Genomic DNA, 18,509 nt, shown 5'->3' with positions numbered 1-18,509 from the left:
CCGAAAATTTCACTGCAAGGGTCCAGATGCCCAAGAATTCAGGAAACGACTCAGGAAGACATCCCGGTGATTCATGTTCGAATGAAGACTCGGGCTCAAGCTCATCATCGTCGCATCCCCGGGACACCTCATCAACACTGGATGCAACAGGCGTCCGAATCGTGCCGCATACTCAATTCACTACAGTGGAATTCAGGGACTACAAAACACTGGTGTTCTTCCAGTGCGATGATGGTTGGGTTCAATGTGGGTTAGTAGCGAATGACCCCGATTTTAATCCCGATTACGACCATGACAACGACAACGATAGGTACGAAGAGGAAGGGGACGATATAGTAGTGGTGATAGTAGAGGGGGAGGAGGAGGAGGGGGAGGAGGAGGGGGAGATAAAGGCGAAGAGAAATAAAAACGACGATAAGGGCGGTGGCGGTGGTAATGAGACCGAAGAAGATACCGACCCAGTGCGAATGATCTTATTCGATCGCGTGGTTCAGGCCGTTGAAGGCTTGCCTTTACTCGCGCAGAGAGATGATGATCCTGAAAGACCCCTCACTTTCAAACTCTTTTACGCAGCAGAGCTGAGTGGCAGGGCCATTCTCTCGGAGCAAAATTTCAGTTATCCTCAAACATGGGCACTGGGGAGTTTAACTTCTCTAGAAATCGAATTTGGTTCTGATTCGACCATACAAGACTTCACCGTTACTGACGGTGAGGAGCAAATAATCAGTTGCTTACACGTCTAGGATGTCCAGGGGAGGTTCAGATACCTGCAGTACAATGCTGCTGAGGACGAATGGTCGGAATTCGACGGCCCCAAAGAAAATGAAATGAACCTGGGACAAGGAAGTCGATTATTCATCGATGAACGTAAAGAAAACATACTTCGATCATGGCCTTGGAGTTTATTCCTGGATTCAACGGCACAACATTTCTGGGCTTTCTGTTACGTCTCTATCGAAGCACGCATTTCTTGCACATATGTGACCAACTGGCCTGGAGCATACAATCTGACTCATCATAGCAATCTGGCCCCTGTTAACATCGAACAGAACGAAAACAAAGCAGCTACTGCCTCACTTTCCGAAGCTGAAGTCCAACTTTTTCGCAACATTCATTATGCTCGCAAAGATAGTCGCGGGGCCGTCCTGTACCGTGATGTAACGAACAAGATCTATGTTGCAAAAATCAGACGGAGCGGCTTGTCAGAAGATCCCGAAGGTCTCAATTCGCCCCAACTTATATCTACAACACTGAAGGACTCACACTTTCACTTGAGTGAGAGTTGCATCATCTTTGTCTCAGAGGCAGGAAAGGTGGAGTTGTACACATGGAGCCGCAGTACGACCAGGATCAAGTCCATCTCAGTCTATGCGAAGCAGGGAATTATTTCCGCCAGGAACTCACGAAAGTACCCTCGAAGATCTCTGTATACCGCTTAGGCGGCATGGTTATTGATCTACAAATATGGTTATTGCGGCGAAAAGGGAGATTCAGGACACTGGAAGAAAAGCACAACAGCTGTGTCAGTTGCTGTTCGGCGAATAATGTATGCATGGTTGGGATGAGACTTACAGCTATATTGCAGGCAACAGATATGAATGAAAAGGAATGGTGGTAAAGCTTCGTGAAATCTTGGAGATATAAAGTGGCATTCAATTCAAGAAGAATTCTACAAAAGAAGACATAGTGAACACACACTACTCGGATCCAATCCAACCCAATCAAAATCTCAAATCACCGTCGTCGAAGTTGCCCTTCGCCGCCATGCTTTTCACGACATATACTTAATAACAAGGAGCGAAGAACCAACAAATGATCCCCTCATTACTTAAAGACCGGTGGAACGCTCTTACCTAGCCATTGACATACCAAGCGTTATGCCCTTGCTCAACACTTCCCAACCTGTTCAAGCTCTGGGATCCGCTGATACTCTGGTTGACCCTATTGACGCAAACTCGCAAAATCTTGAATTGAGTGTCCTGTGGTCGGATCTCGGCATCTTCTGTGGACGGATCGAGGGTGATAGGTCAGCAGACTTAAAAGGACGAGGGAGGACACTAATTTGTCTTCTTGATTGGAAATGTACTCTCCATTGCCGCCCTGTTCGTCGCGGAGGGCCTTCCATTCCGCGTCACTCTCGTCTCGCTCACCCAAGAATGAGAACGGAGTTGATGGTCACCTAGCGAAAACTAGGCTAGTGTCCACGGAGTGGATTCGACGAAGGCTAGGCCTCGGATGAAAACACCGGGCAAGACACAATTGCAGGCAGGCGGTCATCCTTATCTTACAACGTGGCCACGATATAGAGAACAGGTATAGTTAGAGACCTGTGTACAGGGATCGATGAACGTCAGGTTAACAACATCCGTGACCTCGATATCATTGTAAATGGGTTTATTGGCAGGTTTTGTTAAGTCTTCAGGTGGTGGGCCTATCCTTGACCAGCTTGTCCAGTTTCGGAGCCCCTTGGCCTTCGATTGGGTGCATACCCGAGCTCTGGTTATCAGTGGCGGAACTCTCGGTCTTTAAGTTTGCTTGCTACTAGTATGGGGTGCTACTGCTCGCCGTGAAAGGGCAATCAACGACTGTTTACACCGAAGCTAGCTTCCTTTGAGTCATGGGTATCACCGACGGGGCACTTTTCACTTTTCGGGTATGGCACTCTTGACGACGTCTATCACTGCAGCAGATACTTCCCGCAGGTGAGGAGGAAAAAGATCTCAGGCTTCACACACCGACTTTAGAATTCTGTTGCCTGGCCTTTCGCACGTGGGGTCGTCCTCGCTCGTGCCTCTCTGCCAATAAGCTATATCAGCTCCCTGAGCCCAGATCTCAATTTATTCTCCTTCGCTATGTTCCTCAGTTCTTTATTTATTCGGCGTGCCTGTCAGTTGAAGAATCACTGCACATCATTTTCATGGACAAAGCGGGAAATAGACCGGTTGACTTTGCCCTGCGAGCGCTGCAGCTCATCTTCGCTATCATCGTCATGGGAACGGACGGCTATGGTACGGAGAAATATTGTGTCCTCCTCTGTCGATGAACCATTGAGTCTGAGCCCGTCGTCTAGCTATCCACGTGTTTCGGGGCCACACTGTCCACGAACACTTCGAGTTCGGCGACTTTTACAACTACTACGGCGTCCCCGATGCGTGGGGCTTCTTAATGTTCTGTGCTGGGTCGACATTTCTGGCCGTCATCTTCCTCCTCATTGCTGGAATCAGCTGCGCAGATCATGCATTGATCGGTTACATTCGTGTCGCCGTTGAGGCTGTGGCTCTCCTCTCATGGCTTGCTGGTTTCATCGCGGTGGCTGTTAACATAGGGACCAATGCATGTCCGGCAGAAGAGGACAACTGTGGGTCAATCAAGGCGGCGACATTCTTTGGGGCGTTAGAATGGCTGCTGTTCGTGATTACTACAACCTTGACTACCAAGTTCGTCTTCAATAGCACTCGCCGACCAAGGACTTCTACCGAATAATTAGATCGCTATCGAAAGCAAGATGATAAATGACTTCTGATTGATGTCAGGCGTTTGTGAGCACCTTCGTCGACATCTTGGATAGACACGTATCTCCCGCTGTTAATAGGCCGGATCGGAGTTGTTCGCAGCTTTTAGCTATTTATTCTGAACTAGGTCGGTTGAAAGGCTGCCGGGTCAGACGACCTGCCTGAGGGTGGGATGTAAGCCAATGGAGTACGAGGCTACATTTGTGACAAAGATAGGGTATACTACTAAACTACTGCACTAGACTAGTATACTAGTACACTAGTATGATCTACGAGGCTCTATATATACCCTCTTTACAACCTAGGTAGGATGATTCGTAGTTAACTTTGTTAATAATCTAAAATCTATATTTTAGATCAGCTCCACGGAATATTCCGGTTCCCTTCCTCAAATTCCAGTTAGCACTCTTGTATCTGCTCTATTCAGGAAACCACCTTAGTTAGCGACTATTCGTAGTTCAGATCATAGCATCGGTGACTAATTCTTCCTCCTAAATTAAAATTGACATCACCTCCTAGCCGACACTTCAACTCCGTCACTGAGCCTCGAGCTTGAGTCAATGTTCGATCTCGCTTCTGACACTCGATCCACGACTGCCTCTGTTGACATACGGAGCGCCAGCAGAGAGATCTGTCTTTTCTTTGAGAAAGATGGCAGTACATGCAGTCTTGAACAAGAAAGCGTCGAGCAACTCCACTAATACCATGCACGTGGTCTCCCTTCGAGTCCAGCATGCCCCATGGGTGAAGCCTTCCACAATCTCAAACTCACGGTCATCACTAGACCTAGCACGGCACGAAACCTTGACCATCTGACACACGTGCCCTCTGACTGACGGTTTTCAAGTCGCCAGGAAGAAAAAATCGACAACCATGGTCACATGACATTAGCATGGCCGACCCATTTGAACGGGGGGCAGCCGATGCCCTATAAGCAGTATTAAGGCTCTTAGGGATATAGCACCAATGTGGCTGGCCAAGGTAGAGACCTTGATATTTTGTCCAACAATTTAGCTAGATTTCGATTTGTACCGGGCTGGATCTACCTCCATTGGGACGATCAATTGCGCGCTGGGACGTCCGCGAAGAATGCTGCTGTTTGTACCGTATATAAGTTAGTAATCCCACCACAATGATACCAGTTTGAAAACCAATAACAGCTTTTCTCTTACCGTAGCAGCTCATTGGGATATTTTCAGCCCTTGGAGATATCCCACAAAGCATTGGTGTCGATGGTCCTGGTTCACATGCGTACAAGAGCACCGCATTTCCAGAGTGAGTCGGCCGTGCCCTCATAATCTGCGCTCTCCTGCTGTGACCAAATGGCGCAGCTGCATTTCCCTGTTTCGCTGATAGCTGCCCTTCTTGAACCCTTTGTACGTGAGTCCGTGATACATTTCCATAGTACTTTTTTGCTGATGTTAATCATACTTAAGTCAAGCTGAGTTATAGACAAACATAAATATCCACATAACAGCAGAACATACACTAATTCATGTAATAGGCAGGCTGTAATAATTCCATATATTGTTTGTAGGTTATCTCTGAAGGAAATAGCGGTATGTTGAATACCTAAGCTCAATGGAGACATTATACATGCTTCCATAACGTCTCTACAATAAGACCCTCGCCCATGATTATATGTGTTCAAGGAAGCTCAGCGTTATTCAGCCAGTACTCGGAAGACCTGCGCGAAAATTTAAAAATCAGCCAGCTATAAATCCTGGGACACAACAGAATCTCTCGAGGGCGAAAAGGAAACAGAGCATTACTTACATGTGTCGGGGTCGCAGCCATTACTGACACAATTCCCGCAAAAGCAAGGTTGGCCAGGGAAGAAGCAATCACTTCGCATCTATAATGATTAAGGTGCATCAGTATATAGTGATCGAATTAGAAGGAGAGTACATAGGGATGACTCATGAGAGTAAAGGCCAGTAGAGTTCCGACTCAAGAAAATAGAAGCCTTAGGGAAGAAGGCTTACTTGAACATTGTTTTGAGCTCCGCTATCCAAAGTCACCAGACATCCCCAACGCGTGGCAGATTCTGGAGAAGGATTCAAAGTGCAAGTACCGAACTTGACTGCTCTCTTAATTGTTCGAGGCTCTGACGGAGCACTCGGAGCAGCGATTACCAACGAGCTTGCAGAAAGGATAAGCAGTATTGACCACTTCATCTTGTCGTGGTGAATTTAATATTCAGGCGCCTGTACAAACATAAAATGCTTTTTTTCTTCCCCCTAAGTAGACAAATGAAAGGGGAACTGATGAAAACCCTTATGAAGTTTCAGGCTTAAATAATGTTCACATCTCGCGAGCTGAAGAACTAATTGTTCAACGTCGTCATTCCACAACTTCCAAATTCTGCCTTCTTCTTGGAAACCGAGCTGTAAACCGTCGTTGAGTACACTGTCGCTAGTAATTGCCGTTACAATTAGTTTTTGCTGGGTTCCCCTCTTTGTAGGATGGGCTATTAATCGTATTGTGGAGAAAGATTCATTCAGCATAGATCCTACATAATGGAAACCATATCATAATTGGTTCCCATCTTTCACCCCCAAGAAAGCAGGATTCATCGTGCCCCGTTAATTATATGTTCTGGCTGGAAGAGTTTGACCCAGATCCTCCAGGAATAGCTGCGGATTGTAAGGGTATGAGCAAATGTCATATATTCAAGGGCGTGTTGATCGTTGAGATCTCCCTTTTCATTTCATCACTATCCAAGGCAGTGCTACGTTTTACGAAAGATAGTGGTCCAGTTCAGTGCATGTGTCCGTTCGCTATGCCAGCCCCTGCATGCTGTCTTGCGGCGAAATGAAGCAATAAGGACTAGCGACTGATGGAGTGATGAGGATTTGCTAACGTCGATCCCCTAATCGATCTCTGGAACGGAGTACATGACCTTCAAAAACTTGAGTTCTACCACCAGGAAATATAGCACAATGCGGAGCCATGATCGGCATTAGTTGCCCTCAATACGCTCAACGGAATTTCTGAACTGCCTTCCCGACCGGCGTATGCGTTCTAGAACCAAACATTGATGTTACATTGAAACTAGGCGGAGAGGATATATTCCACACTCACAGAACCCTTCACAACACCTAGTGGGACTTCAATGACTGTATGGCGCGCTGACCACAGGTACGGAGGGCTGAAAACCCAATTTCTTTCAAAACTGGTTGAAAATTTTCTTGCCCAGAAGTACAGCCTTGAGGGCCAGTCCTCTTCCAGATTCCAGACAATAACTTGTATTCCAGTGTATGCGACGGATTATATCATATATTACTGAATTGGAATGGTACGAGGCAGAAAACATGATGGCTTATTAATATAAGGCCAATGGCTCCAGGGCTTGGGACGTTCTTGCGTCCAATCAAGGTCAAAGCCCCCAGCACTACCTTTGTTGAACCCACGAAGTCGCAGATTCGGTCATTCAGTAAGCCGCTGGCGCAAGCTGCCTTCCCTTCTCCGCAATGTGTCGAACTCATCACTGGAGTACTCTAGCATCTGTAGCCGTGTTTTGGTGAAGGTAGAAAAACCAAATCTGAAGGGATACTCAAAGAGCCTGACAACTGCTGAAGAGACCACTGGATTCTGTGTCCATTATTGTGGGTTTCGATGGCCTTCTGTCGCCTTTCGTCACGTTTGCTGCTACGCTTTGCCAAATCTGTGGCGAGCAAGACGCCGCAATATCGTGTTATCCACCCTCGAACCGCTGAACTATTCTTGGTGCTGCATATAAGGTCATTGGCATGCCTCAGAAATCCGTGGCGACTCACTTTTTCAGGGTCTTCAGGATTCTGGGCTGATTTTCGTTTTGTACTTCGACAGTGCTGTCTGCTTGTGCCAAGTCTGAGAGGAGTCCACAATCCACCGCGGTCCGCAAATGCTCCGGCACTCCTTCGCCCCCTGATCAGAAGAAAAAGATCGGCAGTGCGAATACTTTCTGCTTTCCATGGTGCTATGCGCGATCCTTGTAATATTTCGGTGTTGATCAGTACCCATAATCTCAGTTTAAGGAATTTTCCCACAGCTTACCGTAGAAAAGCATACGAAAGACGTAGAGATGGAAGCACGCCAAGTAATATTGGGCCAATGCAACGGAAAAGACGGCGTTATTACAGAGGTATCCTCAGGCAATGTGTCGCAGATGCTAACCGCCCTGGAACCCCTGCCTGCAAGAGGTGTTGATTCGCGGAGGATGACAGACAACACCCTTTAGACTCGAAATATCCTTCTTCGCTACGTTTTCCCAGTGAGTTGACTCACGGTAGACCTCAATTTTAGGGCTCTGTCGTATTGTGGCTTTTTGTGTTTGGGCTTGCTATGTTTTGATTTTACGCAGGCATGTTGCGTTGCGCATAGCACGGACTTGCAAGTATCCATATATTGTCCTGACCAGAAGTGGTGTCAAGCATGACGGTGGACCTATTAGTCCTCATATGTAAAATTTGAAGAAGAAGCGGCAAGCAGCAATTATCATAACCTTTGGATTGTATTTCTACTTTATCACAACCTTTAATTAGTTGAAAATGAAGGCCGCTACTAAGGAAAGCGAAAGTTATTGACTAGCCCATATTGAAGACCGTCTATTCATTAAGGGCAAATTGGTCCCATCTATCGCCGGATTGATCTCGCTGACCCTTTTACTGAGGAATTGATTGCTTCCGTCTGTGAAGCTGGTGCAGAATATGTCGAGAAAGCTGTCAAGGTAGCAAATGCTGCTTTTCCCGCTTAGAGTACTCCTTCAGCAGCAGAAATACAGGGATATTTGAATAAGCTCGCGGACAGTATTGATAACAACATGGAGAAGTTTGGTTACCTTGAGGCCGTAGCCGTGGGCAAACCTGTTATCGACGATTGTAACGCCCTTCTCTTGTTGCCATTAGTTTCTCCGCCGGCAGAATCTCGAATTCCTAGTCATTGTACCATTCTCTGCGCACGCTCTACGCTACCTTGCCAGTAAAGTAGAAGACGCTACTGGGTAACCTTCACTCAATACTGCTGTGTTCGTTAACATCAGTCTCCGCCAACCTTTCGATGCCTGCGAGGCTATTGTCCCTTGAAATGTCCTCTTCATCCTTTTACTTTCTCGCTCGGTCTGGCTTTTGGCTGTTGGTAACACTTTAATTGTCAAATCGTCTGAAAGTCACCTTGATCTTCGCTCGTCCTCAACAGCCTCTGCCAAGACATCGATCTGCCCAAAGCCGTTATAACATCCTAAGTGGATTGGGCTACCGTCGTGGCGAGGCCATCGCCAAACATATGGATATTCGCAAGAACTCATTCACCGGATCTCTCGGCACTGGAAGGTTTATCAAAAGAGCCGCAGCGAACTCGATTCATTGAATATTCCAACCTAGGCGGTGCAGGTTATGTTTTGGTCTCTAGCTCCCGTATATATCCACGCGGAAATAGCGTAATAATATCGTGCTTTATACAATATTCGTCGAATTCAGGCGTATTGTAGCTTCTATGACCATTGAGAATAAGTAGTCGATATTGACCTCGCCTTAAGCGTCTACTATCCATTCAACTAAGACGTCATCTTCTTATTGAGTGAGTTTACGCGTTGCCGCAGGCGTACTACGCTGGGGAGCGACTCCCTTGAGTCGTCGTCTGAACGTCGTGTGTAGCACGTCGTACGCGCGAGCCGCTTGTTTAATGCGGTCGAATTCGCCGTCTTGTAAGGCCTTGATAGCTGATTGAAGCCTCCCCTCTTGTTGTAATTGAATAGAACTCATGTGGTGGAGATAATCAATGGTAAAGGCGGGTGGATGGGTGGTGGTGAATTTACGGACCACTGGCCCGTAAATTACGTTACTTCCTTTTTAAAGGAGCTATTTTTAGGGTGGGCAGTAAATTTCAGCATGGCCAAGGCGGAGGCCTTTAAATATTCAGCTTCTCCTTCATATGTTGTGCATAGATATATATGACTTTTAGTGACCTAGTGAGGATAGGTCACTATCTAATCGGGAGAGTGATGTACGAACAGCACATGAAGGGAGCCGAGACCATTTTAATATGAAGTAATAAAATCTAATCGACAACCCGGTGTAATGAAACGCCCCACGCGCTGAAACATACGTCCCAGGTACTTCGAGCTCCAACATGCCCTGTTCAACACACGCACCTTTGATCGACCATCGAATGGGCGTCCTGTGTTCCGATGGCTTCATCTCAACCACCTGACCAGTCTCATTCATAAATACTAGAATATGGCTTTTCACAGTCCCATCTTCTTTCACGGTCTGAGAAAGCGCCAAAACGGGTTTGGCCACCTAGAGACGTCAACAGCTGTTGTTGGCGCCAAAGTGACTATCGACGGAACAGGCAGACAACGTCGTGATGACGATTAATGAGTCAGTGCCACAGCCTCTGGAATGCTTTGGAATCATGGAAAACAGGCTCCAGGAGGTCATCTTGCCTAGTAATTATCTATATAAACTAGAACGGTGACCATAGAATAGAAGAAGACAGAAATCTCAACAACGCTGGAGCTGCCGTTAATGTACGGGATCAATACGACCTTAGTCCACTTTTTGTTGCCTCGCGACGGGGCTACGCGAAGATTGTCGAACTGTTGATTGAAGCCGGCGCTGATCTCGAGGCACAGAACCGGGATGAAGGCAGCGCATTACAAGTGGCTTCTGGCGCCGGGCAAGAAGGCATAGTCGACAAGCTGCTTGAATCAGGTGCCGATGTCAATGGCGGAGGAGGATTTTACAATAATCCGCTACAGGCAGCTTCAGCCCAGGGTCACGCTAGCATTGTCCAGCGACTTATCACAGCAGGTGCCGACGTCAATAAAATTGGTGGCTACCACGGAACCTCCTTGCAGGCAGCTTCAGCTGAGGGCGACGACCATGTCGTCCGGCGACTCCTCGCAGCGAATGCCGAAGTCAACATCCAAGGAGGGAAGCACGCAAACGCATTGGTGGCAGTTTCGGAAAATCTGAAATTTGCGACACGTACTATCATGAGCGGCGCATCTAGTGGCCTGTCAGCGAACTTCGGAAAATACGTTCGCATCGTCGTGCTGCTGCGCGATCACGGCGCTAATGCGGACGTGCCCGGGACGCAGTATGGGGATCTTCTGTACACGGCTTCCTACAAAGGCAATGAAGAGGCTGTACGTCTCCTGCTCGAAACAGGCGTCAATGCAAATGAACAACAAAGAGGCAAACTTGACACTGCACTTCAAGCGGCTGCATATCGCGGGGAAGAAAATATCGTCAAGCTGCTTCTTGATGCAGGGGTCAATGTTAATGCCCAAGGTGGAGAGTTTTATGGCAACGCCCTTTACGCAGCCCTGGAGTCTTACTGGTCTGATGAAAAGACGGTCCAAATATTGCTGGATCATGGCGCCGACGTCAAAGCGGGCAATGCGCGTCACACAGATGCTCTTGAAGCGGCCTCAACCGAAGGCAAGATGGATGTCGTCCAGCGATTTCTTGACAAAGAGGTTGCTGATAGGGCCGGGGAGGTTGATTCTTCGGCTGGATGCAAACGTGGCCAATCTCCCTAGTTAGTGAGATGATGTTGAACTGCAGATAAATGTGTTATTGCTAGGTAAGATGCCCATTCCATAGCCGATAAATTCATGGAAGGAATGAAGACTGCCGTGGTGAATATAAAGGCAGGTAATCCACTTCAAGAGGGGGTACCCCGGAAACTCTGGTATCCATCCTGTTGAATGACAAACTTCTTGTTGAACAAAAGTGGCGGGTTTGGAGCTTGAGATTGGAGATCTGCTCTAGTTTTGATTTGAGTATAGAGAGAGACTCTTTCCCAGATCATTACGGACTTCATGCGGTAGGATATTCTGTCCCCATTGATTTCAATGATAAACAGGCGCTGCGTTATGGAACGTAGTACTAGAACCTCTCTTTCTTCCGTTTCCTCCAGTTTAAGGGTGATGCAGCCTGGAAATTCTATCTTGTGTCATTAAACGAGTGGAGCTATCCAATAGCGACCAAAATGAAATACCCCAGCTTCATCTCTTTGAGGGTATATGTTGGACTTAAAAGTGGTAGAGTGATGTTCAATCTTATCGTTATTTAACTGAACGCCAGCACGTTCTTGTAGTGCTACGCCGAAATGGTTTAACTCGTAGTCCTGAAGCATAACAGGCGAGGAGCGAAAAGAGAGCTATTCTCGTACTTGTATCCCTTCCAAGCAAAGATGAATGAATTATTTGTCGAATTGATGATTTCTTCTTGCAGTCGAATAAAAGCCCCATTTTCTTCACATAGAGCATAGCTATGTTGATGCCGGAGACACCAAGTAAGGAAAAAGTTATCTCTTAAACTCATGCTGCATTCCTTTCTGCAGCTCAGGACATCTCACAAGGCCAGCCATCTCTCAGCTACTTGATTACTACAAAGCCCATTTCCCCGACTTTACCATCCCCTACCATCTCGCCTAGCACACCTGAACCCTCCATTTGCATTATTTAATACTGAGTTGAAGCCGTCCATCAATATCTACGTTCAACAAGCTGCGGAACAATGTGCTCGTGGTAGTTGTGCAGTAATACTGGATTCTCTAGAAGCATTGCTAGCGTTGTAAAGCAGATTAGAGTATGAGGGCATTGAGAAAGATGGACACATTGAGATATATCCAAGCTGCCAATGCCAATTTTCCAGGAAGTTAGAGTTGGCGTGATAAGGATAGGAACGATAGAGCCGCACAAGGATATATGCCGGGGGCAGCGTCAGTTTGACATGATAGACGCCCATGGCAACTTAACTATCTTCTCAGTGTGCTTTGAGGTTTGAATTGTTGTAGATCGGTGCAAAACTCAACTGGGACGACTAGCAGCACGTACTCTCACTATCACAATTAACGCTTGTGTGTCTGTATCCGCTGACCTCCTCCGGGCCTGGGAATGACTGGAGCTACAGTACATTGCGGAGGCTTATAGGGCTTTTCACGGAAGATGAAAGAGAGATTTTGAGGGTGGAATGGAGACACCCTGTAGGAGGGTGACGTAGGAGGGCTGACATGCACTTCTATATGAGACTACCAACGAGTAAGAGCGTGACCATGGCCAATACGGCGCGCTGGTACTACTATTTGCTTACACACGCATTTCAATGTCCATGCCACTTCCACTTCCACTACCAAATCCATCGACCCCATTTCTAGCCCCTGTAGTTAAAGAATAATTTCCTTGTGCTTTTTTATTCTCTTTGTCTGCCTTTCTCTCTGCTCTTGATTTCTTCACTTTCTTTGGAAACTCGCTATCCGGGCCGATAAGCACCAAGGCAGGGTGTATGGCATTGAACATGACTAGTGACGCTACCATTGGGAGGGCTTCAAGGCAGTAGAAATACGCCTCGTGCCTCGCGACGTGGCTGTACTCGCCATTAGGGTACTCCACGAGCCTGAAGATGATCCGAACTGTAATGAGGCCGAGTGCAATGTAGAGCGTATACAGTAGGCGTCGCCAACGGTGGGGGATGGGACGAACGAATTCCTCTTGAGTCATTCGGTATTGGAAACGACCAGCGAGGACGATAAATAAGACGATGAAGGCCTCTTGAACACCAACGCCAACCATATCTTGATAGAGATATAGTTAGCAAGATTGTTCGGGAAAGTAGTGTATAGGATTAAGGTGGGCGATAATAGCTTACATATCTTAATGCCAATTCTCACTGATTCAGAATCATCTGAGGACATTAGACTGGACGACGAGCCTTGGATGAGGAAGGCAAACATATCCAATACCACAAAGAGCAAGGTCAACCTGCGTGCACCAATTCCAAAGATTTTCTTCTCGGGGACGAGGAAATGAATCATGCGTCCGGCAACCATATAGACGAACGCGTTGGTCCAGATCGGCGCAAGGATGATCAAAAGCTGTTGAGGAATGAAATGCCCTAGCCCACGAAATTGTCTTGCTGAGTATGACCGAACTGTAAAGCCAGAGGTCTCCCATAAGCCAGCCATGATTATAACCCAGCAAAACCTCTGGAGCAAACGAATTGTGAGTACAATACTTCAACTATTTAGCGCACGTATCTGCTTACTTTTCGAAACCTGATAGCCTGAATTATATGTGTGACTGTTGACAGACCAAATAAGACAGCAAACAAAACCGCAGCTGCAAACGATGGGCAATAGACCCAAGCTATGCTGTCGTCTTCGTAGGCTGCTGCTAAATCACACTTTGCCATGTTCAACCCTGGTGGTGATAAAAATGTGTTATTCTGGAGAAAAGTAGCGACCTTCAGCGATACAAGGGTTGTAGAAGGTTGAAAAAGCTACGACTATCAGTATTAGAATTTATAGAAACATTATTATTGTCTGCCTAGCGTGTAATATTCGATATGCTGAGGGGTTAGAAGTTAGAACTGATCTATACCCTTTTTAGTCGTATTGAATACGACACGTATGTCGTGGGACGGTGAGATGGCCAAGCGTAGAGTTGGGCGTAAGCTGAGAGCTATTGTGGTATTCATGTGGGGAGCACATAAACTCGATGTAACTATTTTATGTTCGAGTTCATCTAATCTTAACGGGTATTGAGGTGAAATCATAAGATTGAGAAGGCTGAAATCACTAGCCACATACTGACGACATGCGATTAATTCATACTTTACGCTTACTACAAATCTGTCTAGCTATAGTCTGACTTTAAGGTGGCGACTTAATCTCACATATTACTCTCTAGTTCCTTTGCGAGAAAGATGTCTTTAAGTTCATCTAGTAGTGATGAATCTCCCACCTTATTTCTTGTGGCCTTTAGTCTGTCGTATACTGACTTCGGCCACTCCAAATATGCTTTCGAATCATTTGAAAGTCTCATCCAAATTTTGTCAGCCCATTTTAGGGTTGAGCTCAACCGATGGTCTGTAGATAAACCTTGTGGAAAGTCCCATGGTGTGAAGGGTGCCAATATTAAAGACTCCAACAGGTACAAGTATAACATCAACTGTAAGACTGTGTTATTAGGGTTAATTAAGGCCTCAACATTCGCCCTCGATGACCACATTTCGTAAAGTGAAACAAAACGAACATAACCAAGCTGCAAAGACTCAATCGACCCTGCGAGGACTTCCTTGACACCGCTATAGAACTCATGCTCGAATGGTGTCTCTAACAAGTTTGAGATCTTCACTAAATCTGCCAGCCCTTTCTGTAATTCTCTGATGTTTGGTTTAAGCATGTGGCCCAATTTTGGGGCAACAATATCGAGGTGCTGGGCGGGTAGAGCAATGAGCTGTCCATCTCCACGAAGCGTATTAGTGGCAAGATAGCAGCCACGGACAAAGATAATAAAATCGGTCATGCCATCTGCAAGGTATATTGACTGAAACGTGAGCGCATAACAGCTGGCCAAGATTGCACTTGAATCATCAGATTCTCGGCAAGAATTCGATATAGCCGAATTTAACCCTCGTATAGCGTAGAGGCGATGGTCCAGCGCATCTCGATTATATCCCTTGTGTTCAGGGAACAGGGCACCTAGGCTGAATGCTCCCAGCCCTAGCAATGCATGCATCAGATAAGGGCGATGATAAGCCAGCCGTGGAATTGCTTCAACCCACAGCGTGTCACTTCCAAGTGGTAGATGGGGGATCGCCGCTTGTAGAAAATGATGAAAATATTGTAAATCTCGGAGGTTAAAGTTGTGTACCTGAAGGTTTGCTCGCATATAAGGATTTTCAGCTTGACCACATGAGTAGATGCATTCTGCGTGAAAATCAAGGCAATTCCCACACCGAGGCTTCTCCTCTCCACACTTGATGCGTCGGGCTTTGCAATTGTTGCAACCCTTTCGGGACTTCTTATGCGATCGCCGTTGCATTGTCGACGATTTGAGGGGCCTTGACGATAGACCGCTCGAAGATAAGGTTCTGTGAAGGCCTAGTTGGGACTTGTTATTACGAATCAAATCCATTTGGTGAAATACTTTTTGAGCGGCTAGCATAGTATCCAACGAAAACTGTTAAATAATGACTGCATCTCAGGTACAAGACAGCGCTCACGCTTGCCTTGTTCTCTTGTCACTTTCTTATTAGGTATCAATGGATGCTGGGTCCTAGGGTCATGGTACGGGGTAGATATTAAGGGTGCCTAAAGTGGAGCACTAAAGTGAATCCAAAGCCATTAGCCAATCTTATAGGGTGATTCCAGGGGTTAGCTACTAGGGTCGCTTAAAATAAGGTGGACGCTTCCAATCTCTGGAGACAGAACGTTGGTTGCTGCCTTAGGTTACTACAGTACTTGCCACAGTGATCTAAACTACGGGTTCAACTTTGTGGAAAACCTTCTACCACGAGCATCCAAAAGCTTCGACGACTTCGGCTACAGTAAGTAAGCGTCCAAAGCTTCGTCGAGATACCTTGATCGTAGCTCAGATAGGCTCAACGGTCGTCGAGATGAGTCCTCAATCCCTAACTTTGCATCTGCAGGTACGGCCACGGAAGTCTCGGGCCAAGACATGGCTGCCTAATTTGTCGTTTTCGCCACAGACAACATGATGAGTAGTAACTAACATGTATGTAATTCTAACCTTCGTGACGGCCTCGCCTGCTCTTTGCCATCTGGATCAAGAACCAGTTCAGTGACAAAGCCTCCTGCCTTTCATTGATGGGTTAGTCTACCTCTCATTAGTTGGCACTGTATTCTCGGGTAGCACATTGGGGAATAACATCTTTAGATTTCATACTAATGATATGGGTTCCTAGAACGGTGAATGCACAACTTTCAAAGATCATGTCATACACAAAAATATGCCCAACCACGGCATAGAATAGATCCCAAGCTTGATGAGATTCACTTTCGGAAGTGTGTCATTCAAGGATAAGGAGGGGGAAGCCCTCGTGACGAAACACAGGAGTTCTCATTCTATCGACAAGGCGCAAGCGAATATTGGTACATCAAGTTGAATGATCACTCACCACCTAGCCTTATGCCGACCTAATATACTTCGAATCTGGTATATCGCCACCTATGTCTATTATGAGACCAAGATACATTCCCGTGAAATTCCAGAGCATGTTGTTTACCAGGGTCGCAGCGGGAATGGCACTATTTGAGCGATCCAGCGTCAACCTGCGCATCGCCTTTTTTGGCCTCCTGAAATTCGTGTTCAGGGTAAACCGAATACTGCAGTTACCAATAGACATATATTTTCGACTCTCGTAATGCGTGGAAGAACGAACAGGCGACCACCATGGTAACCATCACGCACAATATTCTGAAACTTCCTCTGAAACTTCATCAATGCGGCCTCTACGGCGACCGCCATCGATGGTGGAGCATCCTTTAGTATCGGTATATCGAACTAACGAGAGGTAGTGACAGAAAGCTGATGGAACTGGCGCCCTCGCGGCACGACGGAAATGCAAAATGCCTCAACAGGAGAGATAGAATCGAAACAATGAAAGCGTCAGGAGCTCACAGTAGAAGAATCCTCGCCGCCGACTGCGAAGCGACAGAACAGAAATAGCCATACGCCTGCTTGCAGAAGAATAATTAGCATAGGTGCCCTCTATGGAAGACTAGAAGCCGCAGATAGTCAATGTTGACGCGGTCGAGAGGGCGGCTATAGGCAACTGCTCGTCTATAGCTACTTCAAGAATTGCAAACAGATACGTCTCAATTCGCTCACGTCTACCGACATTTTCACCGGCCGATGCCGAAATCTTTTGAAGCGCATCCCAAGTTAAAGCAAGTTAGATGTACTGCAAGCTTATCTTAGTCCACTGGAGAGTGTGCACAGGGACAATAAGCGAAGACTTCATCATCATACTCTGAAGAACGAGGTTCGCACTCTTACCAGTTTGTACAGGATCAGTAGATTTTTGTTTCTCAGAATGATATCTTTAGGTACTGCGACTAGCAAATCATCTGGATATCGACTCGTTCGCCGACAATTCTACAAGGAAGTATCATAATGCTCCTCTTGGTCTCTCCTTGGCTATCAAAAATGTAACGCTTTTCAAAAGCCCTGGCTTACACCAAAATCCCTCATTGAACGCCGCGAATTACTACGACTTCATTGCAATTGGTCCCTAGCTAGATGGACGTTAGTCCGATTCAGCGATGAATGCTATTTTGCTCCGGGATCAAAGCGTAAACTGAAGGTGACTAGGCTCCGCGGAGAGCGCTATCATCCTGACCGTATCCAAAAGACTCAAATCAAAACAAATGCTGCTCATAATGTAGAGTGCTACCATTAAGAGTGGTCTTATCTTTTGTGGAACAAGTTCGTCTAACGATAACATGACAAGCCAAGTCTATATACATCAAATTCTCAGTGGACCCGTCAAGAGTTGGATAGAACGCCGCGGCTCTTTTACTCTCGAGAAAGATCAGGATTCAGGCCCCAGCATCGGCCAAAAGAGCTCTGTGCGGAACAAAGGAGCCAATGGGTTTGAATAACTGCTTTAACGCTCTGGAAGTCCTGATTTATTGCTAATTGAGAATATCTGTGGCGCCGAAAAGCAGCAAATAAAGGACTTTAATCATTATGATGACGAATCAGTAGTGCGCGCAATTTAGACTACCTGGGCTAATATTAGTGTAGATTCGATAAATCGCTACATATCATCAATGGTTCACAGAATGCCTTTTGCGTGGATAGAACTGCGAAATCAATTTTCGACATAAAGCACATGATGCAGGAGCGAGAAATAAAGGGTTGAACAACATCACGAGATTCTGTGACGTAAACCTTGAGCTATTGTTGTTGTTGTTGTCAGTCTGTTCTTCTGAATACCGCCTGTCCAAGGCTTTGTAATTTCCTCCTTGAGTCTCCTGTCATACCCTCTTATCAGCTCAACGCGGTCCGTGAAAACGCTCACCCTCAGCCTCTCTGACAAGTAATTTTAAATAGCTGTTGGCTTTATTGTCTTGTTCTTACCTGTGATATGAAATGTCGCGGTTCTCGAAATTGGACCGCCCAGCGCCACTTCTATATATTTGTTTACAGTGTTACTCATCGAAACGGTCGCCGCCGCGGATGATTTCGATGCTGAG

The 18,509-nt window shown here is 46.4% G+C and overlaps 4 protein-coding genes across 4 annotated transcripts; 2 read left to right on the top strand and 2 right to left on the bottom strand.

Moving 5' to 3' along the window:
- Positions 1-2,989: 2,989 nt before the first annotated feature.
- Positions 2,990-3,483, top strand: A1O9_07859 (uncharacterized protein; the record flags this gene model as incomplete). Its single annotated transcript, XM_013403414.1, has 2 exons — positions 2,990-3,008; positions 3,071-3,483. 2 exons carry the CDS (start codon positions 2,990-2,992, stop codon positions 3,481-3,483), a joined length of 432 nt encoding a protein of 143 aa, XP_013258868.1.
- Positions 3,484-9,860: 6,377 nt separating this feature from the next.
- Positions 9,861-11,040, top strand: A1O9_07858 (uncharacterized protein; the record flags this gene model as incomplete). The annotated part of the gene is made up of 2 exons (XM_013403413.1): positions 9,861-9,929; positions 9,964-11,040. 2 exons carry the CDS (start codon positions 9,861-9,863, stop codon positions 11,038-11,040), a joined length of 1,146 nt encoding a protein of 381 aa, XP_013258867.1.
- A 1,554-nt stretch (positions 11,041-12,594) lies between these two features.
- A1O9_07857 (uncharacterized protein) lies at positions 12,595-13,696 on the bottom strand (the record flags this gene model as incomplete). Its single annotated transcript, XM_013403412.1, has 3 exons — positions 12,595-13,079; positions 13,154-13,490; positions 13,550-13,696. The coding sequence occupies 3 exons, from the start codon at positions 13,694-13,696 to the stop codon at positions 12,595-12,597; spliced, it is 969 nt and encodes a 322-aa protein (XP_013258866.1).
- A 479-nt stretch (positions 13,697-14,175) lies between these two features.
- On the bottom strand, positions 14,176-15,330 carry A1O9_07856 (uncharacterized protein; the record flags this gene model as incomplete). Its single annotated transcript, XM_013403411.1, has 1 exon — positions 14,176-15,330. One exon carries the CDS (start codon positions 15,328-15,330, stop codon positions 14,176-14,178), a length of 1,155 nt encoding a protein of 384 aa, XP_013258865.1.
- Positions 15,331-18,509: the final 3,179 nt, after the last annotated feature.

The sequence above is a fragment of the Exophiala aquamarina genome (assembly GCF_000709125.1).
Source record: "Exophiala aquamarina CBS 119918 chromosome Unknown aczIA-supercont1.6, whole genome shotgun sequence".
Taxonomy (NCBI): Eukaryota; Fungi; Ascomycota; class Eurotiomycetes; order Chaetothyriales; family Herpotrichiellaceae; genus Exophiala; species Exophiala aquamarina.
This window is presented reverse-complemented; position numbering and strand designations above follow the sequence as displayed.